Source organism: Psammomys obesus, unplaced genomic scaffold (genome assembly GCF_907164565.1).
Source record: "Psammomys obesus unplaced genomic scaffold, mPsaObe1.curated_primary_1811, whole genome shotgun sequence".
Taxonomy (NCBI): Eukaryota; Metazoa; Chordata; class Mammalia; order Rodentia; family Muridae; genus Psammomys; species Psammomys obesus.
In genome coordinates this window covers 15,429,943-15,448,674 of record NW_026592118.1, presented here as the reverse complement: position 1 = coordinate 15,448,674, position 18,732 = coordinate 15,429,943, and the positions used below count along the sequence as shown (strand labels likewise).

Sequence of the window (18,732 nt, the reverse complement as noted above, 5' to 3'; positions counted from 1 at the left end):
GGGAAGACACCGCCGGAAGCGAGGAAGGTGCTGTGTAATCAGTGAGACGCGGAGACGCTTGGCGCCTGCTAAAATGCCGGATTACCTAGGTGCGGACCAGCGGAAAACCAAAGAGGATGAGAAGGACGACAAGCCCATCAGAGGTAAGAGGACGCGGGCTCGCGCTCCCAGCCGGGAGAGGCCAGCGCCGGCCCCGCCGAGGCGCGGGAGTCCCGCCGCTTCGGTGCTCTGCCCGCTTTGGACCCGAGTGCTGACAGGCCTGGGCCGCAGCCCCTGCCTGCCTCCTAGTTTCTCCTTGCTCACTTCAAGCTCTGGATTCTTATCCCGACGACCGATTATTTTTAATCTTTTTTTTTTTTTTCAATCGATGTTTTATCAGGCGTTAAAGTTCCCGTCTCTAGTGTGGCCTTGCAGGTCTCCAAAAAGTGGCCTGATGAGGTTTGAGTTCTACCTCCCGGCCCCATCCCTCCCTCCCCAGCTGTGGTAGCTTGGTGCTAACTGTGTAGCGACGATCCTGAAACGCGACGTTCAGAACTCGAGTCAGAAGAGATAAAGTCTCTCGTCCATGTCCCCATGTTCTAACCAATGCTGATGCCAGCCAAGCAATGGGTTGCCATTTTACATTTCTTTCTAGATAATTTTAAATATACATGGAAGTGTGTGTGTGTTAATGTATCTTGCTGTATATCAGCATCTTGAATTTAGAGACTCATGATAGCAAGTGCTTGTCTCTATACAAAATGTTATGGTTGTACAGAAACGTTTAATTATTGATGGAGATTTCGAATGTTCCAGCCTATAGATGACCGAGTCATATAACTCACCACATGGAAGCTATAGGCTAAATTCTAGAAGCAGGGTTGTCATTTTGCCAAATTACTCCCCATAGAGACTAGACTTGACATTTTTTCATTTGGTGTATGAGATGTGGTCAACATTTTCCATGTAGTTACTCCCTCTTTTTTTTTAGTCTCATCTTCATGCTTTGTTTTTAACTTTTTTTAACCTTAAAGACTTGTTTTTCAGTGTTGTAGTGTCTCACATATGATTATTATTAATTACAGTTTATTCACTTTGTATCCCAGCTGTAAACCCCTCCCTCATCCCCTCCCAATCCCACCTTCCCTCCCTCATCTCCTCCCATGCCTCTCTCCACTCACTTTTCTCTTAACAACCTCAACCTCTTTTAGCATCCATCCTTCACTGATTATGCCTCTTCCCCAGAGAAGGCATTTTTTTTTTTATCTTCACTCCACGCCTGGTAAAAGTTTTACACCATTGAAAGTTTCAGAGGTACTCAGGATCTATTGGAAAGCTTAGTCAGAAAGTTTGTATTTCGTTTGTTTGTAGTAACCAATGTCTTTCTCTGGAAATGGTGTTTTGTAAAAGAGTAAGACTATTTTGGAGTTCAAGTATGGCTACAGTGTGTTGGATTTTACGTGTATCTTATGTGCTCTTTACAGAAATGCTGAAGGGAAAGTCCCCGTATGTTAGATGATGAAATCAGTGCTAGAGAAATTAAATTGTTTTCCTAAGGTAACCTGGGAGAAATATGACCTTTTATTTAAGCCTGTCTTTGCTGCAATTTCCAGCCCCATGTACTTTTGGCTTCTGCCTTGGTTCTGTGGCATCATTTTGAGTCCCTTCAGCAATTTGATACCCTGGGATCACCTGACTTCTGACTTTCATCCTCATCTGTGTCTCAGGTGATGGCTCTTAGACACTATTTTCACTCCTGAAATGGCAAGCTTCCCATTACACCTTTTGCTCCCCCTTTTTTAATTCTGGGAACTTCATTGTTTTGAGTCTCTTTCGGCTCACAGGCCATCCACATTGTTCAAAGCAGTTTAACCTTGTTGATCAAGTTACTTCAATTCCAGCTTTGATTTCTCCTGGCCCCTCCTGCTGATTATGGTCTTGTGACTGCTGACCCCATTTGTTTGCTGGAGTAGTCTTGGTCAAGCTTTTAACCTCTTCTGCAAGCCCTCAGTGTAGTTCTGTATTCCTGGCTGATGACTTTTTTCACCTTTCCCCAGGAGTTCTCTTCTATGGTTCCTTTCACTCAGTTCTGCCTCTGAGGACTTGTGCTAGTTTCTGTCAGGTCTTTCCTCCTCCGTTCCTGGTCTTATCTCTCTCTTTCCCCTAGGACTTTGTCTCTGCCCCTGTTTGTGTTTCTACAGAATTTCCTCCTTTTGTTTCTGTAAATATACTAGCAATCTACTTTGTCTGTCCTAAAAACATACAGTTGAGGAAATATTTTTTTTTCAATCTGCAACCCATTTTCTTTTTTACTGTCTCTTCTCCCCTCCCTCCTTGTCTTGCTTTCTCTCTCACTCCCTCCTTTCCTTTCCTTTCTTTTATTGCCTAAACAGCAGAAAGGAGGACCTAGATGTAAATCTTGACATTGGTTCTTACTAATTGGCCATGTAATAATAAACAAATCACCTACATTTATTTTTCTTCAGTGTAGTTTGGGAATAATTGTATTTGTGGGATGAAATATATGTCCATAATATACATTACATTTGTCTCTAATCACTGTCTCACATGACTCTTTGGTCAGGGGCGGCTTCTGTGGTCCTGTGTCAGCTGGGTTACTAGGTAACCTGGGCCTTACTAAGCTTCTGTAACTGACCTTCATTGTGTATCTTTCCCTGCTGTTTCTCCTTCCTTCATTCTGTCCTGTAATAGTTTCTCTAACATTTCCTTCCTGGTGATTTCATCCATTCTCATCTGGAACTGTCTCTTCTCAGATATAACTCTCAATTAACCTTTATAAAAGTTTATTGTGGGAGGTGGCAAGTAGGGTAGGATCAGTCCTTGGTAGCCGCTTTCCTCGTGGCCACTAATGTTCTGTTCAGCTCCGTACTGCTTCCTCTCTTGGTGCATCCCCACCAAGAGGATGAACTTGATGATGAACTTCTCGATGAACTTGCCCTCCGTTTGCTCTTGGAGACCTTGAGAAATAAAGTCACACCTCCTGGACCATGTCGTCAAAGCACTTGGTGTGTTTAGCGAGCTGTAGACACCGGTCTTTGTTGAGGTCCATTGGCTGCTACTCTCCAGTGGTAGCCAAGACCAGAAGGATTGGAACCCAGTTAATCTTCATGTTGGCACTAAAACTCTCCTGTCCAATATCTCTGCATTCTGGATTGCCACATTGGGATATTCTGGTGTGTGAGGGAGTCTTAAGACCACTATTAGATTCTGAAGTTAATAGAACATGCCATTGAACTTAGACATTTAGTTGTGCCTATGACTTTATTATGGATAGATACAAAGCAAAATCTGCAAAGACAAAAGGGACAGAGGACACGAGGTGACATCCAGAGGACACCAGGAATAGAAATTGCACAGATAGATGCTCCTGATTGCCTCAACAAGATACAAAGGCGTATATAAAATAATTACCAGTCGGGGAAGGGTGTTGGAGACTCAGGGCCAGAGCCCAGTTTTTTTGTTTGTTTTGTTTTTCTGGCTGGAGTTGAATATCTAGGCAGGTTTTGCCTAGTACATAGCGAAATTGCAGACTCTCAGAAAGAAAGTTGGTTGGTATTCTGCATAAACTTATTTGTGAAAATAGTTGGCACAGTGAACTATTCTGTCAGTTCTGGAATGATAAAATCTCTGCACCCGAAGGATAGCAGTCCAGCCACTCTGCTGACTCTTCTTTACAGGCAGAGATACCCGAAGCTTAGCAATATTGAGACAGAAATAAGTATATCTCTTTGCCAGCCAGTTCCTAGTTATTTCTGTGCACTGAATTCCCAGGTACAAAGCTTGTAAATTGTGTTTGATTCTTCTCTTCTTCAGCTTCCAATTTAGTATGTTGCTCTGTGCTTCGGATTCTTTTTCTCCAGGTTTTTCTAATCCTGGTTTTTTCTTTTCTTCTTAATTGTTTTGTTCTGTTTTTGTTTTTATTTTTACAGTGCTAGGGATTGAGCATCCAGCTTGCTCTCTCTCTTTATTTCTTGTGTGTGTGTGTGTGTGTGTGTGTGTGTGTGTGTGTGTGGTTTTGTTGGTTGTTTCAAGACAGGACTTCTGTGTGTAACCTTGGCCATCCTGGAACTCATTCTGAAGACCAGGCTGACCTCAAATTCACAGAGATCCACCTGGCCACTGCCTCTGAGTTGCTGGGATTAAGGTATGTGCCACTACACCTGGCACCTCCAACTACTAACATGCTAGGCCCAACTTTGTCTTGTGATTTGCACCATTCTGAGAGTCTTGTGACCTCTGATTGGCCTCATGTACTCCACTTTGTTGCTTAGCCAGTTCTCCCTAAGGTACAGGTCTGTGGATTTTTTTGAGACAAGAGTCTTACCATGTAGCTCTAGCTGTCCTGGAACTCACTATGTAGATCAGGCTGGCCTCAAACTCACAGAGATACTGCCTACCTCTGCTTCCCAAGTGCTGGAATTGAAGGTGTGTGCCACCCACGCCCAGCTAAGGTACAGTTTTTTAATGTTAACATATGCTGTGGTCTTTACAAACTCTTCTAATCATTCATGGATTATCTTACCAGTACCCTAAATCTCCCCTACCTAAGGCCTATTACTCCCTAACAAGAACACTGCTTCACCAAGACTGCTCTAGTTGCTGTTAATCAAGAATGCTTTTTCTTCTACTCACACTTAAAAAGGAACCCTTCGTGTGGAAATTATCTTCCCAGATTGAAAAGCTTTCTTTATTATATGTACAGTTGATTTTAAAAAACATTTGTTTATGGGTGTTTTGCTTACATGTATGTATGTGTAACACATGTGTGCCTGCAGAGGCCAGAAGACAACATTACATACCCTGGAACTGGAGTTACAGATGGTTGTGAGTAACTCATGTTGGTGATAGGAATCCAGCCTCAGTACACTGGAAGAGCAGCCGAGTTCTCTTAACCTCTAAGACAGTTCATCAGCCCCTATGGTTGATTTTTTTATATCCATAGAAAATATATTTTGTGAAGTCTTGCAAATGCTGGACCATTGCTTGTGGAAGGAAAGAATTCTTTTACAACACACACACACATACACACACACACAGTCACACACAATGTATATCTTACAGATTTTAATGTTACATTCTAGAAACAACTGATCCTGATAGGTGTTTATTCTTTATTTTTACAGAAGTGATATTACTTGTCCAAGGCTATCCCACTAACAGATGCCAGAATTGGGATTCATTTTTGTCAGACTGGTGGCTGAGCTTCTGAAACTGTACTGCATTGGCTCCTCCCTGTCATATCACCTCTGTTTGAAATCGATGAGCCTTCTGTTCTTGAATGCACACAGAAGCACATGCCTATCGACACGGAGGTCATAGTTAAATTTTAGTGACTAGGCAAATTCACAGTGCACAGTGTACCATTAAAGAAGTATAGACTATATGTCATTTACAGATTAAATCATTTGTGACACCAGATGACCACTGATAACATTTAGGTAATCACCATCTAAGACTCCTCTTCATATATTTCTTTGAAGATCAGAGAAATAACTTATTAGGGTTTTGTACTCAACCCTTTCTCTCCAACAGTTTCTCAGAACAATGCGTGCAATCCTGAAAAATTTATGAATCGTTTAATACATAAAAGATAATATGTAAGTTATGAAGCATACCATGAATGCACCAATCAACACACTGATACTGTTAATTGGTGCCCTGTTCACTTGCCCCCTTAACATTGCTTCCCTCCAGACATCACTATTACATGACATTTCATATTTTTTTATGCTTAGCTTTTTTTTATTATAGTTTATTCACTTTGTACCCAGCTGTAACCCTCTCCCTCATCCCCTCCCAATCCCACCTTCCCTCCCTTATCTCTTTCCATACCCCTCCCCAAGTTCACTGATGGGGGAACTCCTCCTTCCCTTCTATCTGACCCTAGCCTATCGGGTCTCAGTACTGGCTACATTGTCTTCCTCTGTGGCCTGGTAAGGCTGCTCCCACCTTAGGGAGAGGTGATCAAAGAGCCAGCCACTGAGTTCATGCCAGTCCCTGTTCCCATTGCTATGGAACCCTCTTGGAGACTGAGCTGCCATCGGCTACATCTGTGCAGGGGTTCCAGGTTATCTCCATGAATGGTCCTTGGTTGGAGTATCATTCTTAGAAAAGACCCCTGTGCCCATATCTTTTGGTTCTGCTGCTCTCCTTGTGGAGCTCCTGTCCCCTCCAGGTCTTTCTGTCTCCCCCTTCTTTCATAAGATTCCCTGCCCAAAGTCTGGCTATGAGTCTCAGCATCTGCTTTAATACCCTTTATATAAAGAGAAATTATATGCATATTCAGCAATTTTTAAACTTTATTTGACTTATATACTTGAATAGCTTTCAATAAGAACTGTTATCATTTTAATGGCTGCTTTGGATTTCTTTTTTGTTGGTTTTATCTTTTTTTTTTTTTTTTGGGGGGGGGTGTTTCTGTGTAGCCCTGGCTGTAGACCAGGCTAGCCTTGAATTCAGAGATTCTCCTGCCCCTGCCTCCCAAATGCTGGGATTTAAAGGTGTGTGCCACCACTGCCCTGCTGCTGCTTTGTATTTCATTGTATGAGTATAGCATGGCTATTTAACCAAGATCCATAATGAGTATGTTTTGTTTGTGCAGTATATAAAGTATATAAAACGGCAATCTTGTATGTAATTCATTCCCTCTTCCTCATTTTTACTCAGTTTTTGGAGCTCAGTTAAAACACTGATTTGAACAGAAAAGTTCACCAGGTGCCCTGTCTTGTTGAACTTCATGTCATATATTGTTTCTGTTTTGTTTTAGCTCTGGATGAGGGGGATATCGCCTTGTTGAAAACTTACGTAAGTCTTTTAAATGGCTACAACATTGTGTGTGTGTGTGTGTGTGTGTGTGTAGATGTTTTGTGTTTAAACAAGAACTGTTTGTCTCTAAACTGATGAGAAGGGAATAGCTAAGAGTTCACAGTAATTAAGAAGAGCTGCCTGTCTGCCCAAAGTGTCTAGGTGGCAACAGAGTGGGTATGCAGGGTATTTTAACTCACTCCTGATCTTCATGTAGCCTCTAAGAAGGAGTGGCAAAATACTGAAGGATATGTGACATGTATAGAGGTTTGTTGAAATTAAAATGTATGTGTCAGAATTAGATTTGAAGTGGAAATTTTAGGTATATAGAAATCGGGTACTTCTCAGCTAGGTGTGGTAGCTCTCATCTGTCGCCAGCACTCAGGATTGCCACGGTGGGAGGCCAGCCAGGGGTACCTGGTAAGGTGCAGATCAACTGCAGGCTGAAACTGTCAGGAAGTAACAAGTAACAGCTTAGGAACATGTCTGAAATGGTTTGCCTCCTCATTCCCCAGGCTCTGACACAGTAAGACTGTCACTGTTGAAAGTTGTAGCTGACGTGAGTAAACAGCTGATATTCAGATGTTTTAATTAAACTGATCTTTATCACCTAGGGTCAGAGTACTTATTCTAGGCAGATCAAGCAGGTTGAGGACGACATTCAACAACTTCTCAAAAAAATTAATGAGCTTACTGGTATGTATTTATCCCTACTTCCTTTCTTTAAATGAATTATTGATTGTGCTAAAATTTTTTAAGTAGAAATTTGAAGTAAAATTTGAGGTTAAATCATGAATTTTAGGTTTTTTTTTTTTAAAAAATCTTAATAAACACATTTAATACTCTTTTACTATATACTTTTTTATAGCTGTATTTAATCTTTATGTAATTGAGTAACATCATCCTTTATACAAGTAATATTTCTTCTGGTCAAAGAAGAAATAGTTGAGCAAACTCTAATATATCTAAAACTTATATTGGATAAAAATGTGGGTTTTTTGTTTGTTTGTTTGTTTGTTTGTTTTGTTTTGTTTTTTCCAGTATGGCTATTGCCTGATTGTTGGCACTTTCTTGGGAATTTAAATAGTGAAGTCTTACAGTACAAAAAAACAAAAGTCAAGTAGGCGTTGCTTTTTTGGTTTTGGTTGCTTTGGGGCAGTGGTTGTGGGTGGGAGGGCTATAGGATAATGATAGTGTCTGAAGGCGTTAGGCATTAGTGCCTGTGGTACAAGTAAGGTAGTACTCGTGCTATATAGTGGCCAGAAGGCAGGGATGCTGCTGAGCATCCTGCAAAATGTACAGGACACTCCCTGGAAAAAGGGGTTATTCAGCCCAAATGCCAATAGAGCTGGGGTTGAGAAAGTTAGTCTTAGAGCGATGTAATACATTTTGCTGAATCTTGTCATCATTCTCTATAGGTATTAAAGAGTCTGACACTGGCCTGGCACCACCAGCCCTCTGGGATTTGGCTGCAGATAAACAGACACTTCAGAGTGAGCAGCCTTTACAGGTTGCCAGGTATGCACGATGCTCTTTGGGAACTTACGGTTATTTCCAAGCACATTTTACACTTTGAAACTAATACAGTAGTTTAAAATTTTTTTCGATTCACATTGTATAAAAAAAGCTCATAGGATATAAGCATCTTGAATTAAAATTTTGTATTTTAAGTAGTTATTAAAAATACATGAAGTTACGAGTATATAAATGATTTAGATGATCAGAAAGTACAGGGCACAGTACAAAGACCTCAATTCTCATGCTGTAGTGATCCTTTTAATCCTCTTATGTGTGTCCGCATGCAAAGAAGTAAATCTTGTGTCCTTAGTTTTTTTATGACATTTATTTATTGTGTGTGAGCACTCCCATGTGCAGAGTTTGGGTGTGGGGGTCAGAAGATAACTTTGGGATCCTCCTGTTTACCATGTGGATTCTGGAGCATAAACTCAGAGCATCGGGTTTGGTGGCAAGCCCCTTTACCTGCTGAGCTATCCATCCTACCAGCCCCTTGAGGTTTTTGTTTGTTTGTTTGTTTGTTTGGTGTGTGTGTTTTGGGTTTTCAAAACAGGGTTTCTTTGTGTAGCCTTAGCTGTGCTGGAACTAACTAAACCAGGCTGGCCTTGAGATCACAGAGATCTGCCTGCCTCTGTGTCTTGAGCTGCTAATAACAGGGTTTGCCACCTCCGCCACTGCTGCCTGGCTGATAGGTTTTGTTCTTGAGTCTGCCTTGCTAATACAGTGTAGGAGTCTCTATGTGGGCTAGGCTGACTTGAGGTTGGGATGGTCCTTTAGCTTCTGTGTCTGGAAGGCTGGGATTGCAGATCTGCTGTGCCGTGTTCATGCCAGGTTTATTTCTTTTTATGGATATGTTCTGTTCTGGTGTTCTTTCTTTGTTAAAATGGAGTGTGATCCTGTTACCATGCTTTTCTCTCATCCTGTTCTCATACTCACTAATGACTTTATACATGACTTAGTTCTTTGATGATAATCTGTAATACTTACTTTAAAGTTTTTCTTTAATGAGAGCAGCATATTAGCTACCTGAGAGATAGTTCCTATTGGTGATTTCATGTATTCTCTATATTGACTTACTTCTTTCCTTTTTTGATGTCTTAAATTTTTATTTTGATTTTAAATTTTAATTTTTTTGTCTGACTGGAGTGTGGTTCAGTAATGGTTCTCGCTTAGCATACAGAAGGCCCATGGTTTAATCTTCAACACTGGGATGAAAACATAAGAACTAGACATTGTATTACATCAGCTCTGGAAATGAGGTTCCCTCTTGCCCAGTGTTAGTTTTTATTAGTACTTGTTCTTTTTTAAATTTTTTTTTTGTCAGCCTCTTGTTTGCTCATCTGATGATCAATAACTGTGGCTGATTGCTTTTCTTAGATTCTCTGTTCATGTTTCCTAACTAAACTTGGAGTCAGCTCAGATAAAAACAGGCCCTGAGAAGGATAGGCGGACACTTGATGGTTCTTTGAGTTTGGACTCTGAGGAGTGCTGGATGCATTCTGTCGCCCTAGTAGCTGTCAGGCTTCTGTTTTTCCTGGCACCACGGTTAGGAGGCTGTGTCTTTCAGGTTTCCTACAGTGTGGAGAGGAGGAAGAGACTGAGTTGAATTAAATGCACTATGATTTATTTGTTCTTACTGAGGTTCAGCCATTTCTAAGTTTTCCTTATTTTTAATGTTTTTAAAATTAATTATTAATTCTGAAGTGCCACAGCATGTCTGTAGAAATCAAACTCAGATCATTAGGCTTGGGAACAAGCACCATTTCCCACTGAGCCTCAAGAGCCACCAGCCTTTAAAAAAAGAATCCTTTACTAATTTCCAAGTTTGTAGAATACTGATTGTGACTGGTTCTGCTAGCATTCTTACTGCTTCTAAGGAGGAGTAGGCTATTGAAGGTACTTCCTTAGTCAGCCATTCTGTAAGTTAGTTTCTGTATAAGTACTTTTTCTTTTTTTTAAGGACGGTCTCTCCTAGCCTAGGCTGGTCTCAGACTTGTAGTGATCCTCCTGCCTCCTCACGTAGGGAAACATACCAACCTACTTTTTAAACTGATTAGCCAGACGTGATGGTAGGCATGGTAGTCCACACCTATAATCCTAGCACTCCCGAGGCTACATCAGGAGGCTCACTCACCACATGTGTGATACAGCCCCAGGTATGTGTTAAGACCATGTTTAAACCAAAAAACAAATGAATACTCCTCTCCCTGCCTTCCCCATGATTACAAATACCAAAATCTACCTATGTGCCTATGGAGCAGCAGGTAGCAGTCAGCTAAAGTAATCAGATACTTACTTCTCCATTAGAAGACCTTGCCTACCAGTAGAAAAGTCTTGTCATGTATGCTGAACACAAAATGTTCCTCCTTCAGTCCTGTCAGCATGGACACTTTAAGGCAGTTTTGCATTTCTCTGTATTTGTTGCTATGACTTATGCAATAGCTGCCTAAACACGTGTTATATATTCTATTTTCTTTATTAGGTACTTGGACACACATGCTGTATGTATTAACTTTTACCAGATCTCTCAGAGTGAATATTTTCAAATTAAAAAAAAACAAAAACAAAAAACATGCCTATGATCCCATCACTGGGAGGTACAAGCAGTTGTGTTTCTGAGTACAAAGCTAGCCTGGTCTACAGAGTGAGTTCCAGGACAGCCAGGGCTGTCTGCCTCAAAAAACCAAAAACAACAATAAAAATGGATTTAAAATGTGAACCCAGGGAAAAATGAAAACATGTAATTACTGAATTTGATATAAGAAACAGGGCTACATTCTTAATAGAGAAAATGAAAAGAAAGCCACCTAAGACAAAAAGGTGTCACTGATAATAAAGGGACATGAAAAGGAAAGCCAAATTTGAGAAGCACTAATGAAACTTGGCTTTATTTTTTCTGGGGAAGGGTATCTGAAATGTTTATGGCTCAGCTGAGGTTGAGCATAGGAAGGGTCTGGAGCTGGCCCAGCTGGTGCAGCTGTGGCCGCACTTGCTCCGGATCACACTGCACACCCTGGAAGGAACCCACTGACTTGAACTTACTGTTAGTGCTTTAGCTTCCTTACTCTCATGAAGCCTTTTGTTGTGTTAGATGTACGAAGATAATCAATGCTGATTCAGAGGACCCAAAATACATTATCAACGTAAAGCAGTTTGCCAAGTTTGTGGTGGATCTCAGTGATCAGGTGGCACCCACTGACATTGAAGAAGGGATGAGAGTTGGGTAAGTTCACACCGTGACTTTGTTTTGAATGAGTAAACATAATACTGTAGAGTACAAAGGATGGTTAGTACAATTCATGATCTCACCTTCTCTGAGAGCTGCCTGGCTTCACTCCAGGGTAGCCGTCCCTCTCCCACTGCTGCTTCTTATGCCTGGCTTGATGTGTCCGTCTTAAAGCAGCTAAGGTGGAGGCAGAACTTGTTTGAGAACAGTCAGTGAGGATTGACTGAATGTCTATAGAATACATAATAACTCGCTCTTCATAACTTTTTCTCTTCCTACCTTTTGAAACTGTCTTTTTTGCATATAATGTGACTTTAAAGATAAATATAAGTCAGAAAAGGTCCTCTTAGAACTTAAAGAGCATCTATTTCATTTTTATTTTTACTTCCTTAGTGTGGACAGAAATAAATACCAAATTCACATTCCACTACCTCCTAAGATTGACCCGACAGTTACAATGATGCAGGTAAGAAACGTGGGAAAAGGGATTGGCATGACTTTAATATAATTGTGAGCCAGGCATAGTGGCTCATATCTGTAATCCAGCATTTGGGAGGCCTAGGCTGAAGGATTGCCATGAATTAAAGCCAGCCTCAGCTACAGAATGAAAGCCTATTTCATAAAAACAAACAAAACCCCAAAACAAAGAAAAAGCAATTGCATTTATTCCAAAAAAGTTTGAAGCTTTTAAGCAGATAATGTAGGTACTATACCAAGCAGTTACCAAAAATTTAAAAATATTTGGGAAGTGTTTGTCATTTAATGACATAATATGTGGCATAACAAATAATTCTAAGACACTGGAATTAATTGATGTTCTAACATATAACATAATTCTAAGTCCGTTTTTATGAACATGGTTATTACAGCCTGGATTGTATGGTACTAAGTCTTCTGTGAAGGATCTGGTCTGCTACTCAAAAGCCTAAACTCATTTGTGTAATCTTTCTCTTGTAGGTGGAGGAAAAACCTGACGTCACATACAGTGATGTTGGTGGTTGTAAGGAACAGATTGAGAAACTGCGAGAAGTGGTTGAAACCCCACTACTCCATGTAAGTAGATGAGTGTCTCGTTTAAACTCCTCTTGTAAAGCTGCAGTGATCTACTGGGCAGTGAACACTAACGTTGCTTGTGTTCTCCAGAGCTTTTGAATGTTCTATTTTTCTTAATGAAAACTTCTGATAGGATAGAGGTGTGGAAAGATTACATTTCATTAGAGAGCAAACAAAAAAACTGAGTGGCTGGTGTATTATAAGCAGATCTGCTATTTAGATTTATCAGTCTAAGGAAATTGGAGGTGTGGCCTGTAGTGATAGGTATATAGAAGAAAATTGTTATTATAGAAGAAAATTGTTCCAGTGACATGAAGAAAAAAAGTTAAACCTTGGAGGATAGTGGAATATAGAATACAAGATGAATTGATTTTTTAAAGCACTGTAAATATTTAAAGTGAAAATTATGTAGTAAAGATTGGATAATTAAAGCATCTTCAAAAGTCATTTAGATGCATTGATATGATTTTAGTTTAAATATTGTCTTATAATAAGTAAAATTATTTTAGACCAAGTACACAAATTATAGATCTAAATTGTTTCAGTATAGAAGTCTTATTTTTATATTATCTTATATTTTTATTATACAGAAATGGTAAGTGTGAAATTTGTGTCTCTATCACAGCCAGAGAGGTTTGTTAACCTTGGAATTGAGCCTCCAAAGGGCGTGCTGCTGTTTGGTCCTCCAGGCACAGGCAAGACACTCTGCGCTAGGGCAGTTGCTAATCGGACTGACGCCTGCTTCATTCGAGTTATTGGGTCTGAGCTCGTCCAGAAATATGTTGGCGAGGTAAAGTGAATTGGTCAAAACTAAAGTTCTGTGAGAGATTTGTGATGTGTGCATGAAATTCAGAAAATATTTCAAGTAGGCTACCTTTTAAAATTCTGATAAACATGTTTTCTCCCAAAAGGATGGCATTTAGTGCAGTTTTGGTGTATGAGGTAAAATCCCCACAAATGCTGGGTAAATGAAATTTTAGTTCAGGGACAGTATTCTGTGGCTTAATGAGAAAGAGAAAATATGGATTGTCTATATTTGTGGGGAGGGCTATTTACATACACACACATAGTCACACAGGTGTTTAAGTACATATATTAGGTTAACATCTACAGCTGTATATATTATAATCTAAAACATAGTTTAATATGCTTAGGATTACCAGAAGGGTCGTGTGACTTAGTATGTATTTTAATGTTTTGATCACAGCCTAATCAAAATCAGTGATCAGTAATTCCAGGTGACAGATTGAACACTTTATTTCCTCAAGTTTTGCTGAATGTCAACATAACTGGTGGCATGCCTATAATTCTGGCACTCTGGGAGGCAGAGCCAGGCTGATCTCTGGGTTCGAGGCCAGTCTAGTCTACAAAGTGAGTCCAGGACAGTCAAGGCTATACAGAGAAACCCTTCTTCGAAAACAAAAACAAAACAGAAAAAGAGTGTTAATTTAACCATGTCTAGTCTGAACCTTAGTGCTGTTTAATAGCCATGAAACTATATGATACTGTCTTGAGGCTAGCAAGATTAATTTGATAATACAGATAGCAAACCAGTCTTGTCATTGTTTTTTGTTTATTTTTGTGTTTTTGAGACAGTGTCTGTGCAGCCCTGCCTGTCTTGGAACTCACTCTGTATACAAGGCCAGCTTTGAACTGAGGTCCCCTGCCTCTGCCTCCTGAGTGCTAAGACTAAAGGTGTGTGCCACCACTGCCTGCCTCAAACTTCAGTCTTTTTTAAAACTGCTTTAGATGAGTACGCTGTTTAAAAAGTGTTGATAAGTATGTAGTATAGTTTATCTATTGTACTTTAAAAGATTTTGAAACCAACTCTGTAATAATCAAATTTTCTCATTAGGGAGCCCGAATGGTTCGTGAGCTTTTTGAAATGGCCAGGACAAAAAAAGCCTGCCTTATTTTCTTTGATGAAATTGATGCCATTGGAGGTATGGATAATATTTTATTGATCTCGTTACTTTTTATTATGTGTGTATATACACACGTGTGCGCATACAGTGCGATATTATGCATGTGGTTAAAGGACAGCCTATGGGGTCAATTCTCTCCTACCATGTGGGTCACAGGGATCAAATTCAGCTTGTCAAGCTTGGTGGCAGGCACCTTTGCCCCCTGAATGATATCCTGAATGATACTTTAAAGAATTACGTAGACTAGGACTAGCTTGAAACCTACAGAGACAATATTGAAAGATGTGTGTTGACTCCTGTCATTTCTGCTGCTTTTGTAGTGTTTGATGTTTTCTTAACACTCATTTGCTTAACCACTGTTGTAACATTGTTTCTTTCCTGTAGCCTCCTAGATGTACTTGTTCTTTTAGTCCAAAAACCTTTCATTATCCTCTGTAGAACTGAGTTAGTGATCACAGATTCTTTAATACTGCTTTTATCATAGAAAGCTTTTTAGTTCTTCAATCATCGTCATCATCCGTAGTACCATCTTTCAACTATTAGTGAGAAGAAAGGTAAAGCTATGTTAACAGATAATATGGAACATGTCTGCCTCTTAGGCCACAGAGATCCTGCAAATTAGGCCAAGTTCATTCTTTGGGAATAGAGGATGAGAAAAATGAAGCCAGGCATGGTGGGCCTGTAATCCTAGCACTTGGTTTTTTGAGACAAGGTTTTTTTTGTGTTAACAGAGACCAGGCAGTCATGGCCTTGCTTTGTAGAATAGGCTGGCATTAAACTCTCAGAGATCCACTTGCTTCTGCCGCCCTCGTGCTGGAATTAAAGGCGTGTCAGGCATAAGTCTTTTTCAAACGGTGTCTTGCTTATGTGAGTTGCCTTGTGCTGAGCACCCAGTGAGGAGGAAGGTTTGTCCCTGTGTCTCCTGCTAATGCTATTGCTTCCCTGGGCATGGTCTTTTTTTTCTAGCTATTGAGAATGTTCGATAGTCTTTGCTTTTATTTTGAATTATGTGTGGGTGGGTATGTGCATGTGTGAGTGTAGTGTCTGCAGAGGACAGAAGGTACCATATCCTCCTGGAGCTGGAGTTGCCGGCAGTTGCTACTGCAGGACATAGATTCTAGGAAACTGACTTAGAGGGTCTTCTGCAAGAGCTTGTCGATGCCTTGGAGCTGGAGTTGCAGGCAGTTGTGAACCATCTGTAAGGCTTGGGGAATGGAACTGGGGTCATCTATAAGAACGGCAAGAGCTCTTAACTGTGAGCCATCTCTATTCTCCTAATATTCTTTGGATAATTGTTTTTGAGCTTTCCCTAGATTATTACCTGGGGACCATCTCTATTCCCGTGATAATCTCTGGATAGCTGTTTTCTAGCTTCCCCCAGATTATTATTACCTGGAGACTCTAGCAGAGGTAATAGATGCCATCTTGAAACTCTTCCCTGAAGAAGTGTTCTTTATTAATTTGCAGAACAAAATTTCCTGAAGGAATAACTTCAGTGATACTGAAAGAAAACTATTAAGTCAAATTTATGGTGAATTCTTTTTTTTTTTTTTTTGAGACAAGGTTTCTCTGTGCAGCCCTGTCTGTCCTGGAACTCACTCTGTAGGCTGGCCTCAAACTCAAGAGATCCACTTGCCCCTGCCTCCTGAGTGCTGGCTTTAAAGGCATGTGCCACCACTGACCAGCTTATGGTGATTTCTTTCTAAAGCAAAGATTTGTCCAAGTTCAAACTGAGCAGAATTCCAGCACTGAGAAGGCCAAGTGGACACAAAATCTCATCCCTAACTAAGAAGCTATTTGCAATTGATCCCTGCTGGGAAATGGAAAAAAAAAAAAATCAATATTCTTCAGTGGAATGTCACTGTTAATATCAACCCAGCTCAGCCTAGTAGTAGTTGACCAGCACAAAACAGGCTACCTACTTTTTGTGTCTTTTTGTTTCAGTTTGTTTTCCTTTGGTATATTTTGCTTTCTAATTTGTTTTATAACTTAGAAGTAGGGTGTGTGCTTTGCTGAAAGGGAAGGCTGTGAGCCAAGGTATGCCATTTTCAGGTCCTGAGTGGACAAGAGGTGCTTCTCTGTTATCTTGTCAGGGGCTCGGTTTGATGATGGCGCTGGGGGTGACAATGAAGTGCAGAGAACGATGTTGGAACTGATCAACCAGCTGGATGGTTTTGATCCTCGAGGCAACATCAAAGTGCTGATGGCCACTAACCGACCCGATACTTTGGATCCAGCACTGATGAGGCCGGGGAGACTGGACAGGAAGATTGAGTTCAGCTTGCCTGATTTAGAGGTTAAAAAAACTTACTTAAGAAAAAAATTAAAGTTTTGTCTTTCTGTGATAATATTTTCATTTTAATATATGTGAATTCCTTCATTTTTAGGGCCGGACTCACATCTTTAAGATTCATGCTCGTTCAATGAGTGTTGAAAGGGACATTAGATTTGAGTTGTTAGCCCGACTGTGTCCAAACAGCACTGGTGAGTGGTGGTCTTGTTGGTTTGCCAGTCAGTCTTCATTAACTGTGATTAACTGTTTTTGTTTTCTCTGTGTTGGACAGGAGCGGAGATTAGAAGTGTTTGCACAGAAGCTGGTATGTTTGCAATCCGAGCACGTCGAAAAATTGCTACAGAGAAGGACTTCTTGGAAGCTGTAAATAAGGTCATCAAGTCTTACGCCAAATTTAGCGCTACTCCTCGCTACATGACATACAATTGAGCCCCAGAGGCTTTGAGTGAAAGAACTTCCTGCGCTTGTATGACTTGTTGCCACCTCAAAAAAATAAAAGATTTCAAAATGAAGTAAGTGCTTCCAGATCACTGTTCCCCGCAGTTCAGAATTAGTCCAAACAATGCTCCAAGGCACTGTTGCCCTGGCCTTGGTCCCCTGTTGTCTGAAGGGTTGCTGCATAAGCACTTCTTTAACCCAGTAACTCCTGCTCTGCTAGTGCTGCCTGGCACTGTACACTTACTGTTTCATTGTCTCTTTGACTGCAGATCCTCAGGCACAAAATGTTTAGGTGTGTTAGGCCCCATTACTTATTGTCTGGAACTCTCCTGCCATCATCAGAATAGTCCATATGGGTACATGGCCACATTTGCTTTTCACTCATAGTAAAGATTTTTTTGTAGTAAGGTTTTGCCCAAACTGGTCTTTGTTTTGTTGGTTGTGCCTAGTACTGAGCTTTTGCATGCTAGGCAAACACTCTACCACTGAACTATATACTCCCAGCTTGGGACAAATGCTTTTTTTAAATGAAAGCAGCATTTAATATATTGTCTTCTGCCATTTGAACAGTTTCAGATCCGTCAAAAATTGGTGGTTTTATGAACAGTGAAATGGTAGGAGGTAAAAGGAGGTAAAGTGTGAGGATTTAGAAAATTCAGAACTATGGTAAATTCATAGAAAAATATATTTAGTGATTGAAAATTGGTAAAGCTCTGATTAAGCTTCTTGTCTGTGCTGAGTTATTTTTACTTATTTACTTGATTTGAGGTAGAGTATCTCTGAGTCTTGGCTATCTAAGAACTCACCGTGTAGATCAGGCTGGTCTTGAACTCAGATCCGCCTGCCTCTGTCCTAGGATTAAAGGTCCTACTCTAGGCCTGACTTGAGTTATTTTTAAAACAAAGGTGAGTTTGACTCTTCGACTCGTCTCTTTAAAATTATTTCTTGTGCAACTATCACCAAGTCACTTGTGTGTGTGTGTCTCTGTGGAGGCCAGAAGTCAGCTTCCAGAGCTATGTATCCTATTTCTTTTGACTTTGTTAATAGGACAGAGTTCTTACCAGGAAGGGCCAGGGATTCCCCAAATCTCTGCCCAGTACCACCATACCTGCCTTAAGAATTTGGATTCTTATGGATCAGACTGGCTCTTCAGGTTTACACAGCAAATTTTCTATGTGGAATTAAATATCTCCCCAGCCCCCAAGTCTTACTCTCCTAAATATTGAAGCAAAACACAATAAATAGTATTTTTATTGAAGTGTAATATTCACAAATAGCAAAATAGCAAGAGCTGTGTACATTTTTTAAGGTAGAAGAAAAAGTTGAGACTATAAGAAAGTTGCTGTGTCACACTGAAAAGTTAAGCCTATGAAAGTATTCAAGTAGAGCCTTTCATAAAATACAGTGTGCTTTCTTCCTTGATTTTTGATTGGAAAAGGTAATTTCTAACCCTGCTCTAGTCTTGCTTGTATGAAACA

The 18,732-nt window shown here is 40.3% G+C and overlaps 1 protein-coding gene across 1 annotated transcript; it reads left to right on the top strand.

Moving 5' to 3' along the window:
• On the top strand, nucleotides 1-17,328 carry Psmc2 (proteasome 26S subunit, ATPase 2). Its single transcript, XM_055612540.1, has 12 exons — nucleotides 1-143; nucleotides 6,767-6,804; nucleotides 7,419-7,500; nucleotides 8,223-8,322; nucleotides 11,411-11,542; nucleotides 11,939-12,011; nucleotides 12,503-12,598; nucleotides 13,224-13,388; nucleotides 14,454-14,541; nucleotides 16,617-16,819; nucleotides 16,911-17,007; nucleotides 17,088-17,328. The coding sequence occupies exons 1-12, from the start codon at nucleotides 74-76 to the stop codon at nucleotides 17,243-17,245; spliced, it is 1,302 nt and encodes a 433-aa protein (XP_055468515.1). The 5' UTR covers nucleotides 1-73; the 3' UTR covers nucleotides 17,246-17,328.
• The last annotated feature ends 1,404 nt before the right edge of the window (nucleotides 17,329-18,732 follow it).